Source organism: Lagopus muta, chromosome 3, assembly GCF_023343835.1.
Source record: "Lagopus muta isolate bLagMut1 chromosome 3, bLagMut1 primary, whole genome shotgun sequence".
In the NCBI taxonomy this organism is placed as follows: domain Eukaryota; kingdom Metazoa; phylum Chordata; class Aves; order Galliformes; family Phasianidae; genus Lagopus; species Lagopus muta.
This window is the reverse complement of record NC_064435.1, coordinates 41,652,760-41,674,231: the sequence shown is the minus strand read 5'-3', so window position 1 is coordinate 41,674,231 and position 21,472 is coordinate 41,652,760. Positions and strand designations below refer to the sequence as shown.

Sequence of the window (21,472 nt, the reverse complement as noted above, 5' to 3'; positions counted from 1 at the left end):
TTCCTGGTTTGCTATTTAATGTCACATGGAAACCGGGCTATAGTTTTGCTTCAAGGGCTCAGGTGATTAGCTGACTTTATGAAATAATAGCATACCTCATTCACTGGCACACAGATACTATACAACATGACAAGTTCAAACCTCTCTGAAAAATTCATCCCAAGACATGTCAAAGCCCAGACAGCCAACTAGGTGGAATGTCAGCCTCATTCAATAAAGCAGCTCCTAAAAAGACTCGTATTAAGCAGACTGTAAGATAATCTGTTCTAGGTCATCTTCAGCATCTGCTCAGTATTGCAGTACAGCTGGTCTCCCTGCAAAGTTTAAGTGACGGGAACATCACAGATATTTCTGTCCCTTGACATGTTTGTCTCATGAATAGATCTGAGAGCTCTGAGCAATGAACAAACTAAATCTAATTGCAGGGGTTAGACTTCTGCAGAATAAAGAAGAAATAGTCATGCTTGGTTTTAATCAGACGTATATTAGAGCCTTATTGAGTTCAACATGTAGAAATGTTCAGTGCCTGTTTGGATATATAAATTCTTGCTTGATCATCCACTTGGAGCTATGAAGTGTAAAACTGCCCTCTTGTCCATCTTTGCTAATCACTGGAAGTGATGCATTCAGACTGGATTTCATGGAGCAAGTCCTGCAAAAAGGAGCATGGCAGAGAATTGGCTGTTACGAATTTTTCTTTCCTAAATGAAAGAATGTTGCTTGGTTCCAATAATTTCGTCCTTGAAAACCATTTGTGAAAATCACAGAACCACCGAGGTTGGAAAAGCCCTCAGAGGTTGTAATTACAGCCTCTAACAATACTGCTTCTGTTGCCCTAATTTAGGTGGATGATAGGAAGTCCACGAGTACAGAAGTTTTGCTACTAGGAGTTGATGGAAAGTTGATCAGGCAGTGTGGGGGACTTCCCTGCTATGGAGAGAGGCCGTCTTTTCCTCCAGCCACACAGTGAATGAAGAAACCTTCTGCTCTGTGTCTAAAAGCATGTATTACTTTTTGCCCTTTTCCTCCCAGCTGCAGGAGGTAACCTTACCTGACCACCATTGCTTTCTCTAAGTACTCTCCCATGCTGGTGCTAAGTGCATGTCAGCTTCAGGGGTTGCCTTGGCCATCATTAATGCTCCCAGCACTTTTCTGCAGGGAACTGAAGAGGAACTTCTGGAAGAAGGGTGCTTTATAAAGCCACAACATTTTCTGCCCTGTCCTGTTTCCACTAGCGAAATTTATATCTTCCTGCATTATTTGTTAGAGTTAGGGTAGTATGGTTAGGTTGCGGTTGGACTTGAAGATCTTTAAGGTCTTTTCCAACCTGGGCAATTCTATGATTCTATCCAGCTTAAAGCTTCGTTCAGTGGAGGGCTTCATGCTGCTGTGAGCCGCTGCTCCAGCATTGGCTTTTATGCCACAAACATGCAAGGCCCTGCTGCTGCCAGTCAAGGGTGTTTGTAGTGCTTAGCAATAGCTTAGGGCACTTCTGCATCTGACTGATACTGGAAAGTCTTAGGCTCCATTATCCTCTTTGTTCATCAGTCATATTTATTTATGCATGTGTGTGTGTATATGTATGCACACACATGCACATATATATTTGGAGGGCTAATTGAATTTATACTGGGTCTAGTGATGCTTTTATGAATACAAATGACTGATACAAAACACAGTGTCAGAAGTTATCAACTCTAACTGAGAGATTGAAGAGATAAATGAAATCTTATTCTTTCTGTTCCTGTGTTCTGTACCATTTGAGTGTGGGAAACGCCAGTGGCTCTGGGATGGAGATCTGATGGTGAATTGATGTGTCTGCCACTCAAGAGTATAATCCTGTTAGTAAACATAACTAAATTTACTGGGAAAAATATCTAAACCTGAAGCAGTTCCACATGGGCTTCATTTTTTGTTCAGATTTTTCCATAGCTTCTTAATAACACTATTGCTTTCACTTAGCATTTATTTTTCTTTAGCATAACAACTCTTTCCAAGGCAGGTAAAAACCTCATATAAAAAACTGCAGAAAAAATATCCCAGAAGTCTGAAAGGTGTAATGCAAAAAAGGAATGGAATGCAAAACGATCAAATTCTCAGCTGTAGCCACAATTTGTTTGCACAAATTAGAGTCTAACCAATGAAGAGTGGAAATGCAAAAAACTGGAATAGATTCTGAATGCCCTGTACTGGGATTTAATCTCAGGAAGCCAGGCACAATGTGCACAATGTGATGAACACAATGTGATGAAAAAGGAGATGTGCACCAAAGCCAGCACTAAAGAACATATTAAAGATTTACTTCTTAAATACTGAAGTAGTCAATTTATTTCTTTTTGTCTGCATTTCTTGTTGATTTTCTGACAAAAAGCACAATTTTAAAAAATGAACATAGCTGTAAAGCATGTAATAACATTTAATGTGCTAAAACAAGCACATAACAAGAAGAGGGAAGCCATGAACTTGTCCTTCAGTACTGCTGTTGCATAAACAGCATTAATGATGATCACCTTAATGCATAATGAGATAAATAGTTTAATACTGAGAGTCACATACATTGTGCATCACTTCTGAGGTCTTTACAGAGCAACATACTGATGTTTGCTCCTGCAAAACTTCAAAAGTCTTTGTGTGTGAATTTCCTTATAGTGTGTATTACAATATGTTGTGTGAATGATAACATATTACAAAATATGTCTAATTTCTATCTTTGAACAGGGAAGGACATGGTAAAATTTCCGTTTTTGCAGTCAAAATGGCCTTGGCAACTCTTTGTGGAGGAAAGATAATGGACAAATTAAGATGTAAGTCTTTTGGGTCGTATTTTTTACCCATTAATCATTGTTTTACTTAGAGATACAATAGTACAGGCAGGGAGAAGGAGGAATTAGGGTAGGTTATAGTTTCATTGCTGGGTTTGGGATTTGCACTGTATGCACCTGCATGAAAATCCCGCTAAAAGTTTGGCTGAATGTCACAGAACATTTCATGTTTTTGAGACCACACTGCATATATTCAGGGTCTGATCAGTGAACATCTCATTTTTTTTCTTTGGGATGATTAAATGCAGAGTATAGTCAAGTGCCTCAAATGTTCATCATGAAACATCATTTGGCAATTTCTTAGGCTTTTTTTTTTTAAAAAAAAAAGAACATCTCATTTCATACTTAGAAGTACAATATATTTACTCACGATTTATATTTCTTCCCATAGGGCACATATTAATTCCATCTATTCTGCAGAATGGATTCTCATTTCACAGGACTTATTTCAGTTTCCAATCAGCTAAGATACATTTTACATGCAGCAGCAAGGAAAAACTTCATGTTCAGTGATGTGATGTCTGTAATTCAGATCCAGAACAACATTTTCCAAACATTTTTACCAAGGGGTTAAGATTAACCTCCAGTTTCCTCTGAGCCTTCTACCACAGCCAAAGAAAACTGAATTTACAAATTGCTGTTGGTTAGAGTAGGACAGTAGAAATTCCAGATGCAAATTTAGTCTGCCAGATTTGGTGCCATTTTTTTAGTATACAGTTTCTATGTAGAGATTCAAATACAGAGCCACTGTAAATTCAGCAGTGTTCTCTAGGCTGTTTTAAGGATAAGGAGCAGAGTGCATCCAGTGGAAGACTGGGGAATGATGTTAGTTTTTCCAGTAGCAGTCTCAAGGTTCTGTCACCGGGATCTTCATTCCAGCTTCCTAGAAATGAAGCAGCTGACATCACAGCCTGGAAAATGATAGATATTGCTTAGTCAATGATCCCATGATTGGCTTAGGATCCTTTGAAACCAGAGGGAAAGTAGTGGCTGAGAAAACAGAAACCTGCATCTCTGGAGCAATAAAACAATGTAATATTTTTCTACAAGAACAAAAAAGTTAAGCAGAAAAAAGAATAGAAAGGAACGTATTTGAAAGAGCTTCACTGTTTTGTGTGTCCAAAACAATGTTAATTAACTTAATGAGCTTGTTGTGAAGATTTAAATTTGACAGGGTAAGCTGGCAGTAGGAAAAAAGCTGATGTTGCGTATCTTGTCAAATTAGATCCTTCTTATCTGATTAAATTGCTGCCTCATGTCATGCATCAGATTCCACTTAGAAGATGACCACACACAATGAAAAAAAAAAGCAGGAATATTTTCATATCAATATCAGCTTCTTTTTTTATATGTAAATCATTCTCTTTGTATTCTACTGAGTAGGATTATAATTAAAAATGTGGTAATAGTGACTGTTTCCATAAGCAGAACATGTTGTTTAGCACTTCTTTTTCAGATCAGATAATACTGAATTAGGAGCAAATTTGAAGCTCAAACTGAAATTGCTGTGTCTTTTTCTTGTCTTTTTTTCTCCTCAGATATATTCTCAATGATTTCAGACTCCAGTGGAGTGATGGTTTATGGCAAATACGACTTGTTTCTGCGGGAAGTTCTCAAGCTGCCCACAGCTGTTTTCGAAGGGCCTTCATTCGGTTATACTGAGCAATCAGCAAAATCTTGTTTCTCTCAACAGGTAAATGAAGAACGAGTGTCCTCAACACAGGCTTTCAGTCACACCTCAGAGCAGGCTGAGGCTTTCCTCCTTTCTTATGTAGAGGAACACATGGCTGGATGGAGATTCAGTTTACTTATTGCTGGCATGCAGGTTAGCTACACATAGTGGGAATCTAGTCTCTATAGGTTCCCTACACAGTCACCAAGGAGGGAGCAGCTTTGCCAAAAAGTAATTCAGAGCAGGAGACCCTGTAGAGACTAAATTCCTAATCTAATCACTGAAGTTAAATGCAAAGTCCTACGTAATGTGAATACCCCAAGACATGCTGTCTCCCACTGCAGATAGTTGTTGTTGCTGCAACATATGTGAAACTTTAACTTCACCATACAACTCTCATCAGAAAATCAAACTATATGCTTTCCAAGTGATGGTGTGCACACAAAAAGTTTACAAGGGAGTAGAAATATTTGCCTTCAGCATGTATTGAAAATGGAATTCTGTAGGTTCTAGAAAATCCCTAGTCCCATACAGATACCATCAGGAAAACAGTGAGGTTATCCTGAAGAGAGCACAAGATTTGCCACACTTCATCAGGTTGTGTAGGCACACTCTTATTTCCCATAATTGGGGCTGGGTATCCACTTCTCCAATAGAGTGGAAGGAGAGAGATCCTCTGGCACTTGCTATACAGCACACTGAGTAATGCCATAAATCTAGCATAAGGCAAGATGCTGAAACTAGGAAAATGTTAGAAATAAAATGTTATTTTCTTTCGTTACATTCATTACTGAAGTGTAACTGAATGCTGTTGAACAAATGGAGCAGGAATAGTGTCATTTCCATGCAAAACAGTCTCATTTTTTATTTTCCTTCAGTTTCATCACTAATCAGTAGGCTCTCCAGTAAACTGAAAGGCATTGTTGAAATTCGTTTATTGAATCATCTCCCAAATGATTTTAAATGATAATGCTTGCATATGTGAAAATAGTCTTGTTTCACAGTGGGAGATTTAGAACAGCACTTCATATTGTCTTGAAGAATAGGAAAGTGACTTTTGGTAGTTTTGATTTAAAATAATAAAAAAGTGCTCTTGCATGGCAACAGAGCATTCAAGCTTTGAACATTGAACATGATACTATGAAGATCAAAAATTAGTTTCTTCTTTTTCCTTATATTGTAATTTAGGCCTCATTTTCTATTCAAGCAGCCATGAGGGCAATGGGGCTTTCATTGACACTGCATCCAAATAAGAGTGGACCAGGCATATTAAGCTACCCTGAGAAAGATAGATCACAGAATCACAGAATTGTAGGGGTTGGAAGGGACCTCCAGAGATCATCGAGTCCAACCCCCCTGCCAAAGCAGGTTCCCTACAGTAGGTGGCACAGGTAGGCATCCAGGCAGGTCTTGAACGTCTCCAGAGAAGGAGACTCCACCACCTCCCTGGGCAGCCTGTTCCAGATCCTCCAAACAGTCATTAGAAGGTTTAGTTCCAGACTAAACAGACTCCATTTAAAGCCACCAAGAGTTAGGTCTCTGAGTAATGTCAGTACGAAGCGGATTTACAAAGTCTGCATCTCTAAACAGCCAAGTGTTCTTGTAAATCTAGTCCAGTAATTCACTTATGTTCACTTTATGCAGTTCTCATTCAGTCATCACTAGGAATGAACAGGAGTTTTGAAATGTGAGTCTGAGCAATGTATCCATGTGACACTGTGATAAATGGTAGCCACAGTCTTTGTCACACCGAAGGTCATTCTTCCACCATCTCATATTACACTTAGTGTACCTGGGGATAAGTTCAACGTTCTTTCTGTTGTTTTAAGCATTCCTGAACTTCAGATATTTTTTCTACTGTAGTTAATAAGCTATATAAGTAGAAACAATTACCATTTATTTTTAAGCAATGGCTGTTTGCATGTATTAGTACCATATGTTATATTCAGTATTGTTTTTAAAGTTTCAAGTGAGGGAGTTTGATTTTATGCCCACTAGGTTGTATATCCAAGAAGATCGATGTATTAACATGTTCACCCTGATATTCCAATACATTTTTGCTGTATTTGGTTTTTTTCCTTTTTTTTTGTTATATAGTTGTGTGTTACAAAATACCACTTTCCTGAGCAAACCTGATCATTTCACTAAGAACATGATTAGGTTGAGCTATTAATTTGAAAAAAAATTCTTAGAATGTTATTGCAGAAATGACCCTCTTATTCTGTATTTTTTTTCATGAGCCAACCAGTGCAGCAACCAATGGGAACATTAAGCTTCAGCTACTGGAATATCATGTGGTAGTTAAGAAATTCAGGCTTAGCATTCAGCACAGACCGGCTTCAAGATTACTGCTTCTGGTTAAAGTTATAATAATAAATCAGACTCATCTTCGAAAACAGTTTTGAAGTGCCTTCCAAACAGTTTGATGTTTTTCGTTGCAGTACATACAACACTGCAAAAAAATACAGTCCTCGATCATCTCCTTCTTGTCTAAAAAAATTGAGATGGCAGATTCCAAACAATATGAATGTTTTCTTTTTATCCACAGCTAGGAAGTTACACTGATGGTATGATGGCTGTCTCTGAACATTTTTGTGTAAAAAATAATTGGTATTTTGTTTATTCGTAGAAACACACATCTAATTCTTAGCGTAGACCTTGCCTTCCCTAGGTCAGAGCATTCAGGTGTGTTATTGACTCAGTACACCTATTCTGCTGTAGAAGAGAGACCTCACACACATTTACATGAGTCATCTTTTTTTTTCCATAGCACTTCAATGCATTTTGTGCCTGTTTACTTCTAGTCATTCTCCCCACACCCCCAGAGTGATAATGCAGGGGACTGGGGTGCTCAGTTAGCCACTTCCATTTGTTCTCATCTTGATCTACCAGAAGCAGCTCAACCCCATAATAAGCAGATTCCTACATGTCGTGGGAATAAAAAAATTCTGGGAATAATCTTCTGCTTGTGATGCCAAATCCATTTCATTTTGCCTCTGAAAGGAATTTACCTATTGCAGAAATGTTTATTTCTTCTCCATTGTACTCATTCATTTAATTAAACCATGTGCATTCCTCTGTCTTTGAACCACTGCTAGAGGGAATGACTGATCAAAATAGAAACAGCATTTCCTCATCAGCAAATTTATGGAATTTATGGAAATGCCAGGCAGAGGAAATGATTTAGTGTTTCAGAATGTGGATCTGTGGCTCAAAAAGGAGTTTGTTTTTTTTTTTTGTATTTTACCACTTTCCCCCATGGGTAGGATTAATGTGATATTACATTGTATTCATATTAAAAAGTGCTATGATGCTAAAAGCATATTTTTTAATTTCTCTTTTTATCCCAAACTAAAAAAAAAAAAATAGGCACTAACTTCATTTTCTTATCACTTGGCTAAGTGTTATTCCACAAATCCAGACTCCATCTGCATGTGATATATATTTAGAAAACAACTTTCTCTTTTTATTCTCCTAGCAGCTGATAAAAACTGCAGAAGGAAGCATGTCTTCTAAAATGTATGGAAATTGTTCTGCCGGTGCCCTTTCAAGGGCCACTGCTCTCTCTAATCCATAAAACCAGTGATCATCAGACGAATGATGATCTCCATATGGCTCCTCCAGGCCGTAAAGCTGTCGGTGAAGCTAACTTGTTTTAGTTGCCACTGTTTGAAATCATAGTTGCATGCAAAAGCTGTATCTGTTGTGGAAGAGCTGTTCTTGTCTCCCCATCTATTTGCTTGCTTAGAACACTTGTGGATGCAATGTCAACTTACCTCCCAGCAAGAGCAGAGAGGAGACAGGTTCTGCTTGGCCCTACAGCTGAGGCATTGGAGGACCCCGTTATTCCCTGATTTGTTCATCCACTTTGGGGAGGTCATCCATACAACAAGCAGGTGGTACCTAAGGTGATAGCGCATTGACATAAGCTGGCTTGGGGGACTGGCAGAGCTTTAATTACCCTTACTAGACTATATGTTTGGACTTCCATACTGCAAGCATGGCAGGGAAAAGGCTGTATTTCATTGAGTTAAATCTCATATTCCAGCTACTTGTGTTCTTTAAAGAATCAAGACTGTTTTCACAAATAGCCTAAGGTATTTTCTCTTGTCTTAGGGATAGAAACCTTTATATATTTCCCAATATCTTGCAATATTTCAACCTCGAGATTGCTCCAGAGTGCAGAGTTTTCCACTGATCACTCAATGTATAAGACAAATATTGATTTTCTTTACATCTCACAGCAATTGTATCTAAGTGCAGCTGAGGCACTCCATCTGAAAATTTCAACTCCTAAAAGCACTCCACTATGCATGAAGGTAATATACGTCATTGCATAGCTGCTGTTGTCCTTTCTGATGAGGATTACCACACTTCTACAGCAAGTTAAGGCTGTGCTTACTCAATCAAATATGAAAACTTAGCAATCGTTTTGGATTTGGGATGCCACTTAAATACGTAGGTTTATAAATTACACCTGCACATATTCTCAAGAGGACTCAATATTTTTTATCTTAATCTTATTTTAAAGGAAGGCTCGGTTTCTGATTTCTTAAGGACTCTCTCTTTTGGACCAACCAGTAACTGTGTACTTTAGTATTCTTTCTATAGCTAATGCACTACATAGGAAAGTGAAAGGACTTATGGAAGAGATATCTGAAGCTGAAGTATCACCTGTAGGTCTGAAAAAACTACTGAACTAAGGTTTGTGTGACTCCAGACATCTAAGAAACTTAAGGCCTGATACTGGATTGTTAAATCAACAAGGATATTTTGGAGTTGAAATCTCTTTGAAAGAGAGTGGTGTAGTGCTTATAGGTATTTCTCTTATGAAGAAAGGCTGAGTGAACTGGGTCTGTTCAGCCTTGAGAAAAGAAGACTGAGAGGGGACCTGATCCAGGTCTATAAATATCTAAGGTGTGGGGGACAGAATGGCGAGGGCGGACTCTTTTCAGCAGTGTGTGGAGACAGGACAAGGGGAAATGGCCAGAAACTGGAGCATAGGAAGTTCTGCACAAACATGTGCAAGAACTTCTTTACAGTGAGGTGACGGAGCACTGGAACAGGCTGCCCAGGGAGGTGGTGGAGTCTCCTTCTCTGGAGATGTTCAAGACCTGCCTGGATGCCTACCTGTGCCACCTACTGTAGGGAACCTGCTTTGGCAGGGGGGTTGGACTCGATGATCTCTGGAGGTCCCTTCCAACCCCTACAATTCTGTGATTCTGTGATTCTGTATAGAGAGTTAATATTTTCATGGTCAGAGCTCTCCCATAGCCACTTACCGTGGCCCAAAGGCTATGACACAATCTGCTGTGATGATCTGCCCATATCTTACATTGTTTACTGAACTTATACTCCCTTGTCATTTTCTTTTTCTTTGTTGGACTATCAGCCATTCTTTGCTGACTGTAAGCTATGCACAGCGATACCCTACATTCATTTGTATTTTTAGAGGGTACTCAAAACATGTGAGAATGTAACTGTGAATTTTATTCACAAAGGATCTTCAGGGGATGACTTTAGAAGACTCTTCTAATAAGTGGGAACTAGGAATCTCCAACCCAGCCTCATGAAAGTCATTAGTAATACAAATTCTGACTCCTAAAAATAATCCATGTTTCCTAGTGTCAGTTGTTTTTTTAAGTAGACCAAGGTTACAAGAGTGTCTGAAGCTTGTTCCCAAGTGTTTCTCTAAGAACACGATATAATCGTGTTGATACATCTGATTGCTGATTCTTTGTGCATGTTTGTTTTCTTATTTGAGCAGAAAAAAGTCACGTTAAACACTTTCTTGGATACTCTCATGTCTGATCCCCCGCCACAGTGTCTGGTGTGGTTACCACTTCTGCATCGGCTGGCAAATGTGGAAAATGGTAAGTAAGAGCTGTTGACAAAAAAAAAAACAACACATTACTAGAGTAAGCTTCTGTGGGAGGATTTTCTCACTCTGTGGTTGATTTTATAGGAGCTACTGTACTGTGTTCATTAATTCCATGTGCTATTTTTACAGTTACTGGTAAAATACTTGAAGAATCCTGTTGGTCCTTCAGCCAGAAACAGGCTACTCTACTTGCTTTAGCAAGGGACTTGGACTAGTTGATCTCCAGAGGTTCCTTTCAACCCCTAAAGTCCTGTGATTTTGTGGAGGTGTTTTGCTGTGCTCTGGAAATTATCCTGATTTTGTCCACTCCTCCTGTGCTCTGGATAAGCAAAGGATGATAGGATTTGATCCATTCACATACTTCAAGGCCACAGCTTTTATTAGCTGTGACATATGGCAGTAGTGGAGGAACATCTTGGCAGTTTCTGTTCATGTGATATTCTTGGCAACAGAAGGGCAGTGCAGTGCAGAATACCAAGAGGCCTATGCTGCCAGGCAATATACTATGAAAAGGAGCAAGGAAGTTGCAGATTCATCCTTACGTTTTGTTTTTTTTTTGCGTGGAAGATGAGGATTAACTGTCAGATGGCTCTTTTTCCATAAAGGATTGTCCTTCCCCAAAATGAGTAGATGACAGACGTTAAGACAGGAAAGGGTCGTGAAGATTGGCTACTTTGGTTATTGCATTGAACACATTGCTTATCTCTGGACGGAAACGTCTGTCAGACTTAAAACTCCTTGAGCACCTTGGCTCCATGCTCACAAATGAGGAGTCCTCCAGCCGAACCCTTCATATATGATTTCTCTAGGGCACAGACAGTGCTGCCATGCTGAAAGTGCAGGGGCAGAACTGGAAAGTCTGCCTTCTCATTTCAGTGAGCAGCCACTAAATTGCACCCCACAAACTGTACAGTTCCTCATGTGCTTCTGGAAGAGTTTCTCAGCTCCAAACCAACATGCTGCTGCTGTCCAGAATGACCAACACTGCCAATATTAAATAGTCCAAAAAAAGACAATACAAGGAATGCCTGTCTTGTTTAGGTGTACTTGTTCTTAATAAAGGGGCATTTCTTGCTCACTGGCATCAGTGCTGACAGGCATTATTCCAGTACTGTTAAACCTAGAAAAAGGGAAATGTAGAGGAAGAAGAAGTTTATACTAAAACAAAATCCACATTAAAATACTAATTATGCTTTATAAATAGATTTTTTGTAAATAATTTTTCAGCCCAGTGTTTTGCCTCTGAGGTTGCTATGTAAGGGGCTTGTTGAATATTCCTGTGTTCCTGCTTCTCAGAAGGTTTGCCTCTAGCATAACTAAAGCTTTGAGACAGTGCAGAGGTGAAGAAGCAAGGCTCTGAAAGCAGAACAAGTCATATATATACTCACACTGTTGGGAAATAAAAGTATTCGTCACGTATTTCTCACAAGTAAATGAGCCTGGAGGAAGTTGAGATCTCCAGCCATTTTGGTGATAACAAGAGACAGAGGACTTTGTACATCTTCTTGTACTAATTCCCCTTTCCACTTAAAGGCATGAAGGTGGATGAGGTGACAGTCTTAAGTCCTCCTTGGCTACAGAGCCAGCAGACAACCCCACCTTCCTCCAGTTCTTGTCATCCCTCAGCTTCCTCCTGCTCTCCTCATCCATCCCTGTCCCTTATTGGCTTTGCACCGTTTCCCAGCCTTGAGCACAAACCCTTCCTGCTGCGAAATTCTGGCAAGGAAATGAAACGCTGACATACTTAGATTGGTCTAAATCCTCCCAGACTGAACCTCAGGAGGGAAGAGCAGGTGTTTGGTTAGAAAGAGAAGTACAGTGTCTTATGGTAAGTATGACACATGGTGCAGTGAGGAGAGAACACACATAGCAGAAGTGCCAGGAGAGGGGTTCAGAATGTCCTGACTGGTGCCTTAGTGTACTCAGTGCTTGAATCCTCATTTCTGCCTGCTTCTGAAGGGAGCAGAGAGCAGGACCAAGCTGGTCCCTTCAATGGCTACATTTCCAAAATAAGACATCCAAAGCCAATTCTGTATGCCTAAGTGACATCAGCTGTACAGACGAGACAGAGGTAATAAGGGGCAACTTTATGACTGAGGACACTGCTGTGTAACTGGGCAGGGAGCCTGACATATTCTCTGGGACATATTGCTGTACCTCCTGACGGCACAGCGAAACATTCAGCTTCCCGCAGCAGTGTAGCCAAGGGCTGCAGGGGATTATCTCACTTGTGTATTTCCTCTATATTCTCTTAGATACAGTTTGAACGTATTTCTTGCTGATGCAAGCAGAGACACAGGTACCTGTCCAGCAAAAGTCAGAGGCTTAGGGCTCACGGCTCAGGCCAGATGCATGGAAGGGCACATGAATTTTTGTACATAGAGCTCAATGGGTCAGAGCACAGACAGCACCTGATGTCACAGATTCCTAGGGGAAAAAAAAAAGATTCACTCTTCCATTCAGAGATTTTTCGCATCTGCTTTTTCTTGGGTTCCTCTGCTTGGGGTTAAAGCTTGGCGTCTCTCTCCCACAGTCTTCCATCCCGTTGAGTGTTCCTACTGCCACAGCGAGAGCATGATGGGGTTCCGCTACCGCTGCCAGCAATGCCACAATTACCAGCTCTGTCAGGACTGCTTCTGGAGAGGCCATGCCAGCGGTTCCCACAGCAACCAGCACCAAATGAAAGAGTACACGTCATGGGTAAGGGGAGGCTTGTGCCTGGCCGCGGGCGCTTTGCCTTGGGTGGGGGCTCCCGGCAGGGACTGCCGGTTGGGATCAGCAGCCTGTCGGGGAAGTTGCACCCAGGGAGCTGGTGGGAGAGCACAGAGGTAGGAGCAGACTTTCTGGAGTATGCATTCAGGGTGGGTGTGTGACAGCCGTGCTGCAGACCTGCAGTGCCAGGGGCCCAGAGCAGAGTGCCAGCTGCACAGTAAGTCCTCCTGCTCCCATGGGACTGTCCCCAGCTGTCTCTGTTGGGCACTGCTGGCTCTCTGTAGGTGGAGTGGCTTAATGCTGGCTCATCAGTATTTTAAGCCAAGTGGCTGCAGCATATACGTAGATTTTGGGGTAGTCCTGGCATGGTAGATTTGAGCGTGGTCGTAGGCTTAAATCCATCCATGGCAGTGTTTATTGTGGAGAAAAGCAGACTTCGCCTTTTTATCATTAAATACTTTTTCTAAGCTGGCATAGAAGCACTGGCAGCTACCTTACCCTTTTCAGGGTATCAGGTGTGCTGGCTGTACTGTCCCGGGGTTGGAGACAACCCTTGGTCCCTGAGCCTCCCTATCCTTCAGGGTGCTCAGCCAGAGACCAGCAGACAAATCCTGGCTGATCTCTAATACAACAAAAGTGTAATCATTATAAAAGAAAATGATAAGTGAGGCAACAACTTACGTACAAACAGTGCTTTTTGTATGCTTCTTAACAAAGCTCTGAAATTCACATCTATAAAGCAGCAGTCTTACTGTTGATGGAGCCAGCAAGGGTTAAATCTGATGTGATTTGCTCTGCATGCCAGTCACATGGCCCTGCACTGCCTCAGAGCGGATCTGGGTCTGTGAATGTTTTTGTGGGTCTTAATTGCTGCTTTTTGCATAGACACAATGACTCGAGCTTGGTCTCTGAATAAGGGAATGCCAGCTACCTAGCTCTGGCTCCACTTACAGCAATCTGTGCTATAAAACCATTTTTGGCTGTAGCAGGAGAGCTGTAGTTATAGGCAAGAAATCATTTTGACACGTAAGATTTCTGCTCAACAGAAGAGAAAACACGACTATACCTTATGGTTTCAAATGTCTCATAGTCAGAAACAAACATTTTCCTGCAAGTATGAAAAAGCCTTTCTACAGTGATCATTAGCATTCATTCAAAACAGGTTAGTGTTATCTATAATAAATCTATATCAAGCTCTACATGCAGGCTAAAGGTTTTAATATATATGGTGGAGATCAACTGATCTGAATTCAGAGTAAAATTTCATTTATAATATGAGAGAAAAAGCCTGAATTTTATATATTTAGGTTGAAATTGTGTAATAGAAATATTTCATTATTACATTGATTACAGTAATAACTTTATGTGGCATGCATGTACACTTGTACACGTGTATATATATATACCTCTCTTGCTAACTTCTCAAAGCACTTTTAAATTTCATACTGCTGAGCTGTTTTTTTTTGTAGGGGAGGAAAGGTTGTAAGGATCATCAGCCCGGGTTTACCTGGCTGAGAAGCTGAGTCAGAGAGAGGTGTACTGGATTCCCCAAAAATCTCTCACAAAACCTAAAAGGGATCCTCAGTCTCCAAGCTCATTTTTAAGAGAGGATTCAACTGCAAGGAGTGCTCAAGCAAAACTAAAGCAGAGTGTGTTGATTTTTTAGATGAGTACTGTTGAAGACAAGTGAGATTTGAGGCTGGAACTCATGCTTTCTGCACAGAGCCCTTCAGTCTTTTGGTGGCAATGACAGTCAGTATGTCAGCTTCTTCTCACACGCTGTTGGTACGATTCTGGCCAGATTTGCGTGAAATTTCCCATGTCCTGGTTCATTCACCTGTGTAACCAGGGAGGTGAAGATAAGCTTGATAGCAATAAGATGCTGAGCCGAGGAGGGAAACACTCATGAAAAGGAGAAAGAATGTATCAATTCTGTAGCTGGCCCCCAGCTAGAAAGTGGATGGTGTCTTGTACAGTACTGTACAGACAGGCACAAACAGATGGGTTCAGCTGACATTGCCAGCTGGTGAGGTGTAGCCAGCTCCAGCCTGAGAGACCTCCCTTTGTACTGCTCTACCTTCAGTTTTTCCTGAGCACAGCGTTGCAGGGACCAATGGCAGTTGCACCTGTCTGTATAGATAAACCCCCTCAGAGCCTTCTCTGAAGGCAGTTGAAGGTAAGAGCAATCTTTTTTCCAGTCTGAACGGTCTTTGGCTTATCAGAGTGGGGCGGGAGGAGACCGGAGAATGTCAGTCATATTGATGTAAGCAGTAGAGCTTCCTGTTGTTTTGTGCATCCTACAGCAGAAACAGTTTGCACCTTACTTGTCCACATTACCTCTACCTTCCTTGTTCCTCCCAGAAATCACCTGCTAAGAAGCTAACTAATGCACTTAGCAAGTCTTTAAGCTGTGCTTCCAGCCGTGAACCTTTGCACCCAATGTTCCCTGACCAGCCTGAAAAACCTCTAAACCTGGCTCATATTGTGTAAGTATCTGTGTGCTCTGGAGAAAGTAAGCTTTGTTGTGGGGCTTGCTTACGCCTAGTCTAGATGGTATAGCTCTCAATAGAGCAGGAAGCAGCTGTGTCATTACCAAGTTCAATGCATCACAAGTGCAAATCTGCTGATAGAGATAATTAGTACAAAAATGTGCTTCTGGTGTGTCTTCACTAGAAGGCTGGTGAAATATGTACATATGATCAAGTATGGGACACAATGGTGATATGTTCCTGTTCCCTTCAGAAGTAGAGAAGATGCAATTTCATACAGTTTCAGCACTTTGGGATGTGTTCATGCTCAGAACATGATGTGGTTTTAGAAGTCTTCCAAAGCCTAAAAGTTCTTTAGACTAAAGGTGCTCCAGCAGCTAGGCAGTGCCAAGTTGCTGTAAGGCTCAGCTGTCACCTACTGCCTGCACAGCTCCTCGTGGAGGTGCTCTTTGGAGCACATCAGCCAGAGATGGATTTGCTGAACTATCACTCTGCCCTGCCTGGTGTGAAAGCCTGGCTGTGCTGGTTGAGGCAGCAGTAATGTCACAGGGCAGAACTGGGCCATTCATATCTCAAGGCAGATTTGGAAAGCCAGGAAGCATGGAACCAAAACAGAAGCCTCTATTCCCTGGTGGCAGAGGGCCTCTGAGGCCTCAGGGCATGTTGGAAGATGGCAGCAAGTAAAAGCTGGACTGCTGTGAGTAGGCTGAGTGCAGTTAGGTAAGGGAAGAAGAAGGTACTGTAATTGATTAGGATCTGTTCCAAGTCTTTGCTGCGAAATTAACACCTTCCCTTCTTCCTAGCTATATAGGCATAATTTAGAGTGATTGGATGTGAGAATGAGCCACCATCTATTTTGTTTTATGATAGAATTTCTCTTTATCCGTAGATTGAAGGCAATATAGCTATATTGGCTATAATGGGATGTGAATGAAAAACCTGTAAGTTGTGGAGGTAGCATGATCTACAGCATAATTCACATAAATTAACTGAGGGGAGAAATATGCCATGGTATCTCATTGAGAATAACTTCTTGCCAATGTGATTTTTATTTTTAAACATAATGGAAGTTGAGAGAAACAGCTCTGGGCGAGAATCCAGGCAAAAAGGTTTTTATACGTGCATTTAATGGAAGAATTCTGGCAACAGAACATACCCTTTTTTTAGTAGTTCCTTCCTTAAATGAGGACAAATACTCTCTGCATTACTATACTATCTTTGCTGTTTATCGTTCTTTCACTTAGAAGTGGTAGCAGACAGAAGGGCGGCAGGATTTTTCTCTTTTACTGGAGCCACACAAGATTTTCAATTAAGTAATATACCTAAGGCTCATTTTGAATAGTTTTCAATGTGTAGTTAATCTGATGGAGGAATTACTAAGGGGAGATTTTACTTTTCTATAGCTAAGATTGGCAACAAAAAAGGCACCATAGTCTGCAGACAAGTGGCTTGATCAGAGGGATTTTCAAATACATTCTGCAGTGTCCTAACATTGTTTGCATCCAAGCCAGTGGGAGCATTATTTTTGACATCGCTAGAATAGATTAGACAAGCAAGGAGCACTTTGTAAAATTCCTGTTTTTATTTTTTTCTTTTACTATGGTCGCATGTTAGGCTATTGCATGCACTGTGATGTAGCATTTTTAAGTTGTAGTGTTTTAAGTGTTTTTGCCTCCTTGAGAAAGTTGATTGAGTGTCACCAGTTCACTTTTATCAGAGAGCATAATCACTCACTTTCAAAAGTTTAGAAATAACCTCTGAGAGATTTGCATTTATAATCAGTAGGTAATAGTTTTCCTTTGTTTTACCACAAGGGATGCTCTTCTTGTTTCACCATGTCACCAGCTTTTATAGGTCTTTGTAGCTGTGTTTGAACATCCATTTGAAGTTAAACCTGAGGAATGTGACAGTGGGCATCAACCTTGCAGAAACATGACTTGGGAAAGTCAGATTCATTTTAAGTTTTCTTGATATAAGAATTGACAAACAAATGTTAATCACAAAAGTTTAGCAAAGCCTTAGAATTTAGAGACATCTGTACACAAGAGTAACTCTGCATATATTAGCAGCATCAGTGACCTTTTATGCATAGCGGCTATCTTGGTTTGTACAAAATCAGGGTCATAGGAAGGGAGATTGTCCAATGCTGTACTGAAATCACATATTTTTCAAACTAGCAATTTAATTAATTTTCTCTTTTCCATTTCATTTTGGCTGCAAAAGAGATACTTGGTGAGTATTTTTCTTCTTTAGTACACTTGTTGGAGGAAAATAGCTTGAAAAAATTCCATGATCTCATTACCAATCCCTAACTTTTTATAAGAGTCTTCAACACAATCATTGTCTTTGAATGCAAAGACATATTGAAAGGAAAGAACTTTGCTAGGATTTAGAAACCTTCCCTTCCACCCTGGCTTTGAGATAAAACTTAGAAAAGACATGAACCTGAAGCATGGGTGTAATGATCTGCTGCATTTCATGGATGCAGCGTACGCACTTCCACATGATCAGAAGGAGTGAATGGAGTGCCAGGAAGAGTGGAACTCAAGCTCTCCCAAACCTCTCCTGCCTCCTCTCTAGAGGAGCATTGGAAGACAGCCCCTCCTCCTGTCCTCTTTGGCATCTAGGACTGCATAGCCTTGGGCTTGACCCATCTTTCAGAAAGGCTGCCCAGTTAAGAGTTTGAATGTATTTGCTGAACAATGGTTACACTGTGAAAATTGAGAAAGCAGCAGATCAATAGTTGCTCCTAAATAATTACAGTTCCCAGCCAACAAATCACCAGTTGCTTACCCATTAGTTTCCAAGTATTGTCTCCAAGTTTCTTTTCAAATCTCTATATCACAGGGCTCATCTTACAGAGACCTTGCCATTATTATGGAATCATACACCATGGCCTCACCCAAACTCTTCCTAGCTCTGATGAAGCAGTTTACAGAAAATAATACTTAACACTTTTTCATCCAGAGATAGTTACGTAGGACACACAGAATCACAGAATGGCCAGGGTTGGAAGGGACCTCAAGGATCATGAATCTCCAATTGCCCTGCTACAGGCAGGGCCACCAACCTCCATATTTAATACCAGACCAGGCTGCCGAGGGCCCCATCCAATCTGGCCTTGAACACCTCCAGGAACGGGGCATCCACAAAACAATTGCTCCTAAAACAGATTTCTTACTGACTAGATCTGCAATTTTGCCCATGGGTCTGAAGACACTGGCTAAAAACTATGCTGTCCCATAAGTATGCAGAATTCTACATCTTGCTATTTCCAGCTTCAAATTTCTTTCCAATCAGTGTGGTATTTTCGTGCTAAGAAATCCATTGATACTCATCGAAAAGGTATTTGTGCTTGTTTTTGAACGGTTACAAAGTAAGAATGAACATATATATTAATAGTTCACTTCTGTGCAGAACTGTTTTTCTTTGTTTCTTACAAAGAGTTTGAAAAATTTGAAAAAATTGAATTTGCAAAATTCGGAAAGCAAGACGGATCTTCCACAGAGCTTAAAGGGAATCATGACCAACTTGAAATCTAGGCAGTTTACAGCCTGGTCTGTATATGGCTTCATGTTCTGCTTATATCTGAAAAGCCTGTGATTTAGTATCATATTTTCTGTTCTTTCCAAAGCATCCTTGTCTTTTGCCTAGTGTTGTGTAAGAAGTCCATTAAGAAGGGAAAAATTTGCTTTGATGGACACAAAAAAAAAAGATTATGCACAAAATGTTTTTAAGAGGAGACAATAAAAGAAAGCAGAGGAAATATTCTTTCTCATTTCATTTTTAGTGAGAGTGGGAAATAAAAAATGTAATAATAAAACCATCATTATTAATAGGTCCTTTTAAACTAGAAACTGATCTGAAATTTTGATTTAGGGGTTTAATAAACCCCAGTTGAAAAGCTTTGCACTTAAGGCAGTTTTGCACTACAAGTATTTTATGGGACACTGAGGTGTATGGATACGTTGTGGTCACTGTGGGGATATGGAGCCCAATGCTGTGGATAAATCTGAGAAAAGCTGTGTAATTTATTGGCAATAGCCTCGTGCAAACCTCTGTACTGCCACAGCTAACCTGCTACTGGTGCTCAGCCTGGCTAGTTGAATGCACTGTCTGCATCACAAACTACAAGCTCTGGAAAGAGTCAGTTTGCCAAATCAGGAACAAAATCAAGAGAATTGCTTAAAACTCCCTCAGAACACATAAAATTATTATTTCCTGCTGGACCTAAGTAACAATGTGTTTTTATCAACTTTTCGTTAAAAACACAGCATCATTAATTTTGAATTAATACTTAAAACAGACGATGCCAGCCGTATTGTTAATTTAAACAAGAAACTTATGTAATTCTCTGTAAATACTGTTGCTGTTTGATTGTTCTGTACCGAATGAATGCAACTAGATATTTTACCTTCTTTTAGGCCTCCCCGACCTGTAACCAGCATGAACGACACACTCTTCTCCCACTCTGTTCCCTCAGGAAGTCCCTTTGCCAACAGAAGGTGAGTTGTTATTTTAATTTATGTTAAATCACTAGATGAGGGTGGTAGAGGTTTCCACTTTTGATTTCCCTCCACAAAGAAGGCAAAATAAAATTAGCAGATGTGAGCAGAAAAATACGCAGATATCCAAGTGGAGAGATGGAGAAGGGGCACTCCAAACTCCTCACAATTGAGTGCAGAGCTCTGGTTCTTATTTGGACCCTCAAGTTCTACTAAATCTGCTCAAATGCAACTCAGTAATCCGCTGACAGAGGCTGAAAATGGGCCTCTGTAGACATTTTGTAGATGTTAAAGCAATGTGGGTACAGAAGTTGGGGCATACCATTACCTACTAGGAGTGATTGCATCATACTGCAAGATGTGATATAAACAAAGGGAAAATGTGTTGATTCTTACAACATCGCAAGGCATCCTTCTGTTAAACCATTCAGATTTTCTCTAAAGATTACAAGAGAGAAAAGACTGTCTTGGAATGTGGTGAGTGTTTGGGGAACAGTACAGAGAGGGGCAGTCAGCAACATTAATCCCAAAGAAAAGGTGCTTGCAGCTGAGTGTGTACATTTTGGCCCAGTATTTTGGCTCATTATGTCCAAAATACATATGTAGCATTTGCTGGCTTTTTCACCCAATCTCTGTGTAAGCTTACCAATGTACATAGATGAAAAAGTGGCAGAAAAATAACATCTTGCTATACTGGGGAAGATGAGTGCTATGTCTTCCTCAGGTGCATTTTGTTGCCTGGTCCTTGCTGTATTTGTCAGTGCTTCAGTGTTCCCTAATAACCAAACACAATCTCTGGGTATGCGTGGATACCTTTTCTAACAGAATAGAAATCCTCAGTGTACAACACTGAAATGTCAAAGTAAAGATGTATGGTTACTACTTCGATTTATGGACTTCAGTACTGGGAGCTATAAACTGTAAACTCTCATTGTTATCTTAGTGCAGAAGGCTGCTGGGTACATCTGAAATGCTTTTTGAAAGCCGGTCCCAAAGCAGCCCCTTAGTCTGCTGCCTGCACAAACAATGTGACTGCAAATGCAAATTTGTTTCTAGAGTTGGCATATGTGGGATTTTATGTTCTGGAGCAAGGCAGAATAATCTTATCTGTGGCTTCTCCAAGACAGGTCATTAAAATCAGTGCTCTCTAAGAGTATATAGCTGTTGCTTCTATTTATGCCCAGGAAGTCCCTTTCAAAAGAAGTACGCTTTGCCATGTATGTCAGCAACCTGCAGGAATAATTACAGCACAGTTTTCTGTGCAACATTTATTTTTTTATATGTGAAAAATTCCTGATAATTTTACTTTTGTCTTCTTCAGTAGTTCAGCTGACTGCCTAAATGTCAGGATTAAATGTAGGTAATCTCTGGGCCATTAGAATTATTTTCCT

At 40.4% G+C, this 21,472-nt stretch overlaps 1 protein-coding gene across 30 annotated transcripts in view; it reads left to right on the top strand.

Moving 5' to 3' along the window:
• Positions 1–21,472, top strand: part of DTNA (dystrobrevin alpha) — a 210,664-nt gene that overhangs the window by 145,651 nt on the left and 43,541 nt on the right. For all 30 annotated transcript variants that reach the window (XM_048939440.1, XM_048939458.1, XM_048939434.1 and 27 more), the window contains 6 exons: positions 2,719–2,804; positions 4,361–4,515; positions 10,262–10,367; positions 12,909–13,075; positions 15,449–15,573; positions 20,001–20,081. In XM_048939440.1, coding sequence (XP_048795397.1) covers positions 2,719–2,804; positions 4,361–4,515; positions 10,262–10,367; positions 12,909–13,075; positions 15,449–15,573; positions 20,001–20,081 — 720 coding nt within the window. The remainder of the gene's footprint in view (positions 1–2,718; positions 2,805–4,360; positions 4,516–10,261; positions 10,368–12,908; positions 13,076–15,448; positions 15,574–20,000; positions 20,082–21,472) is intronic.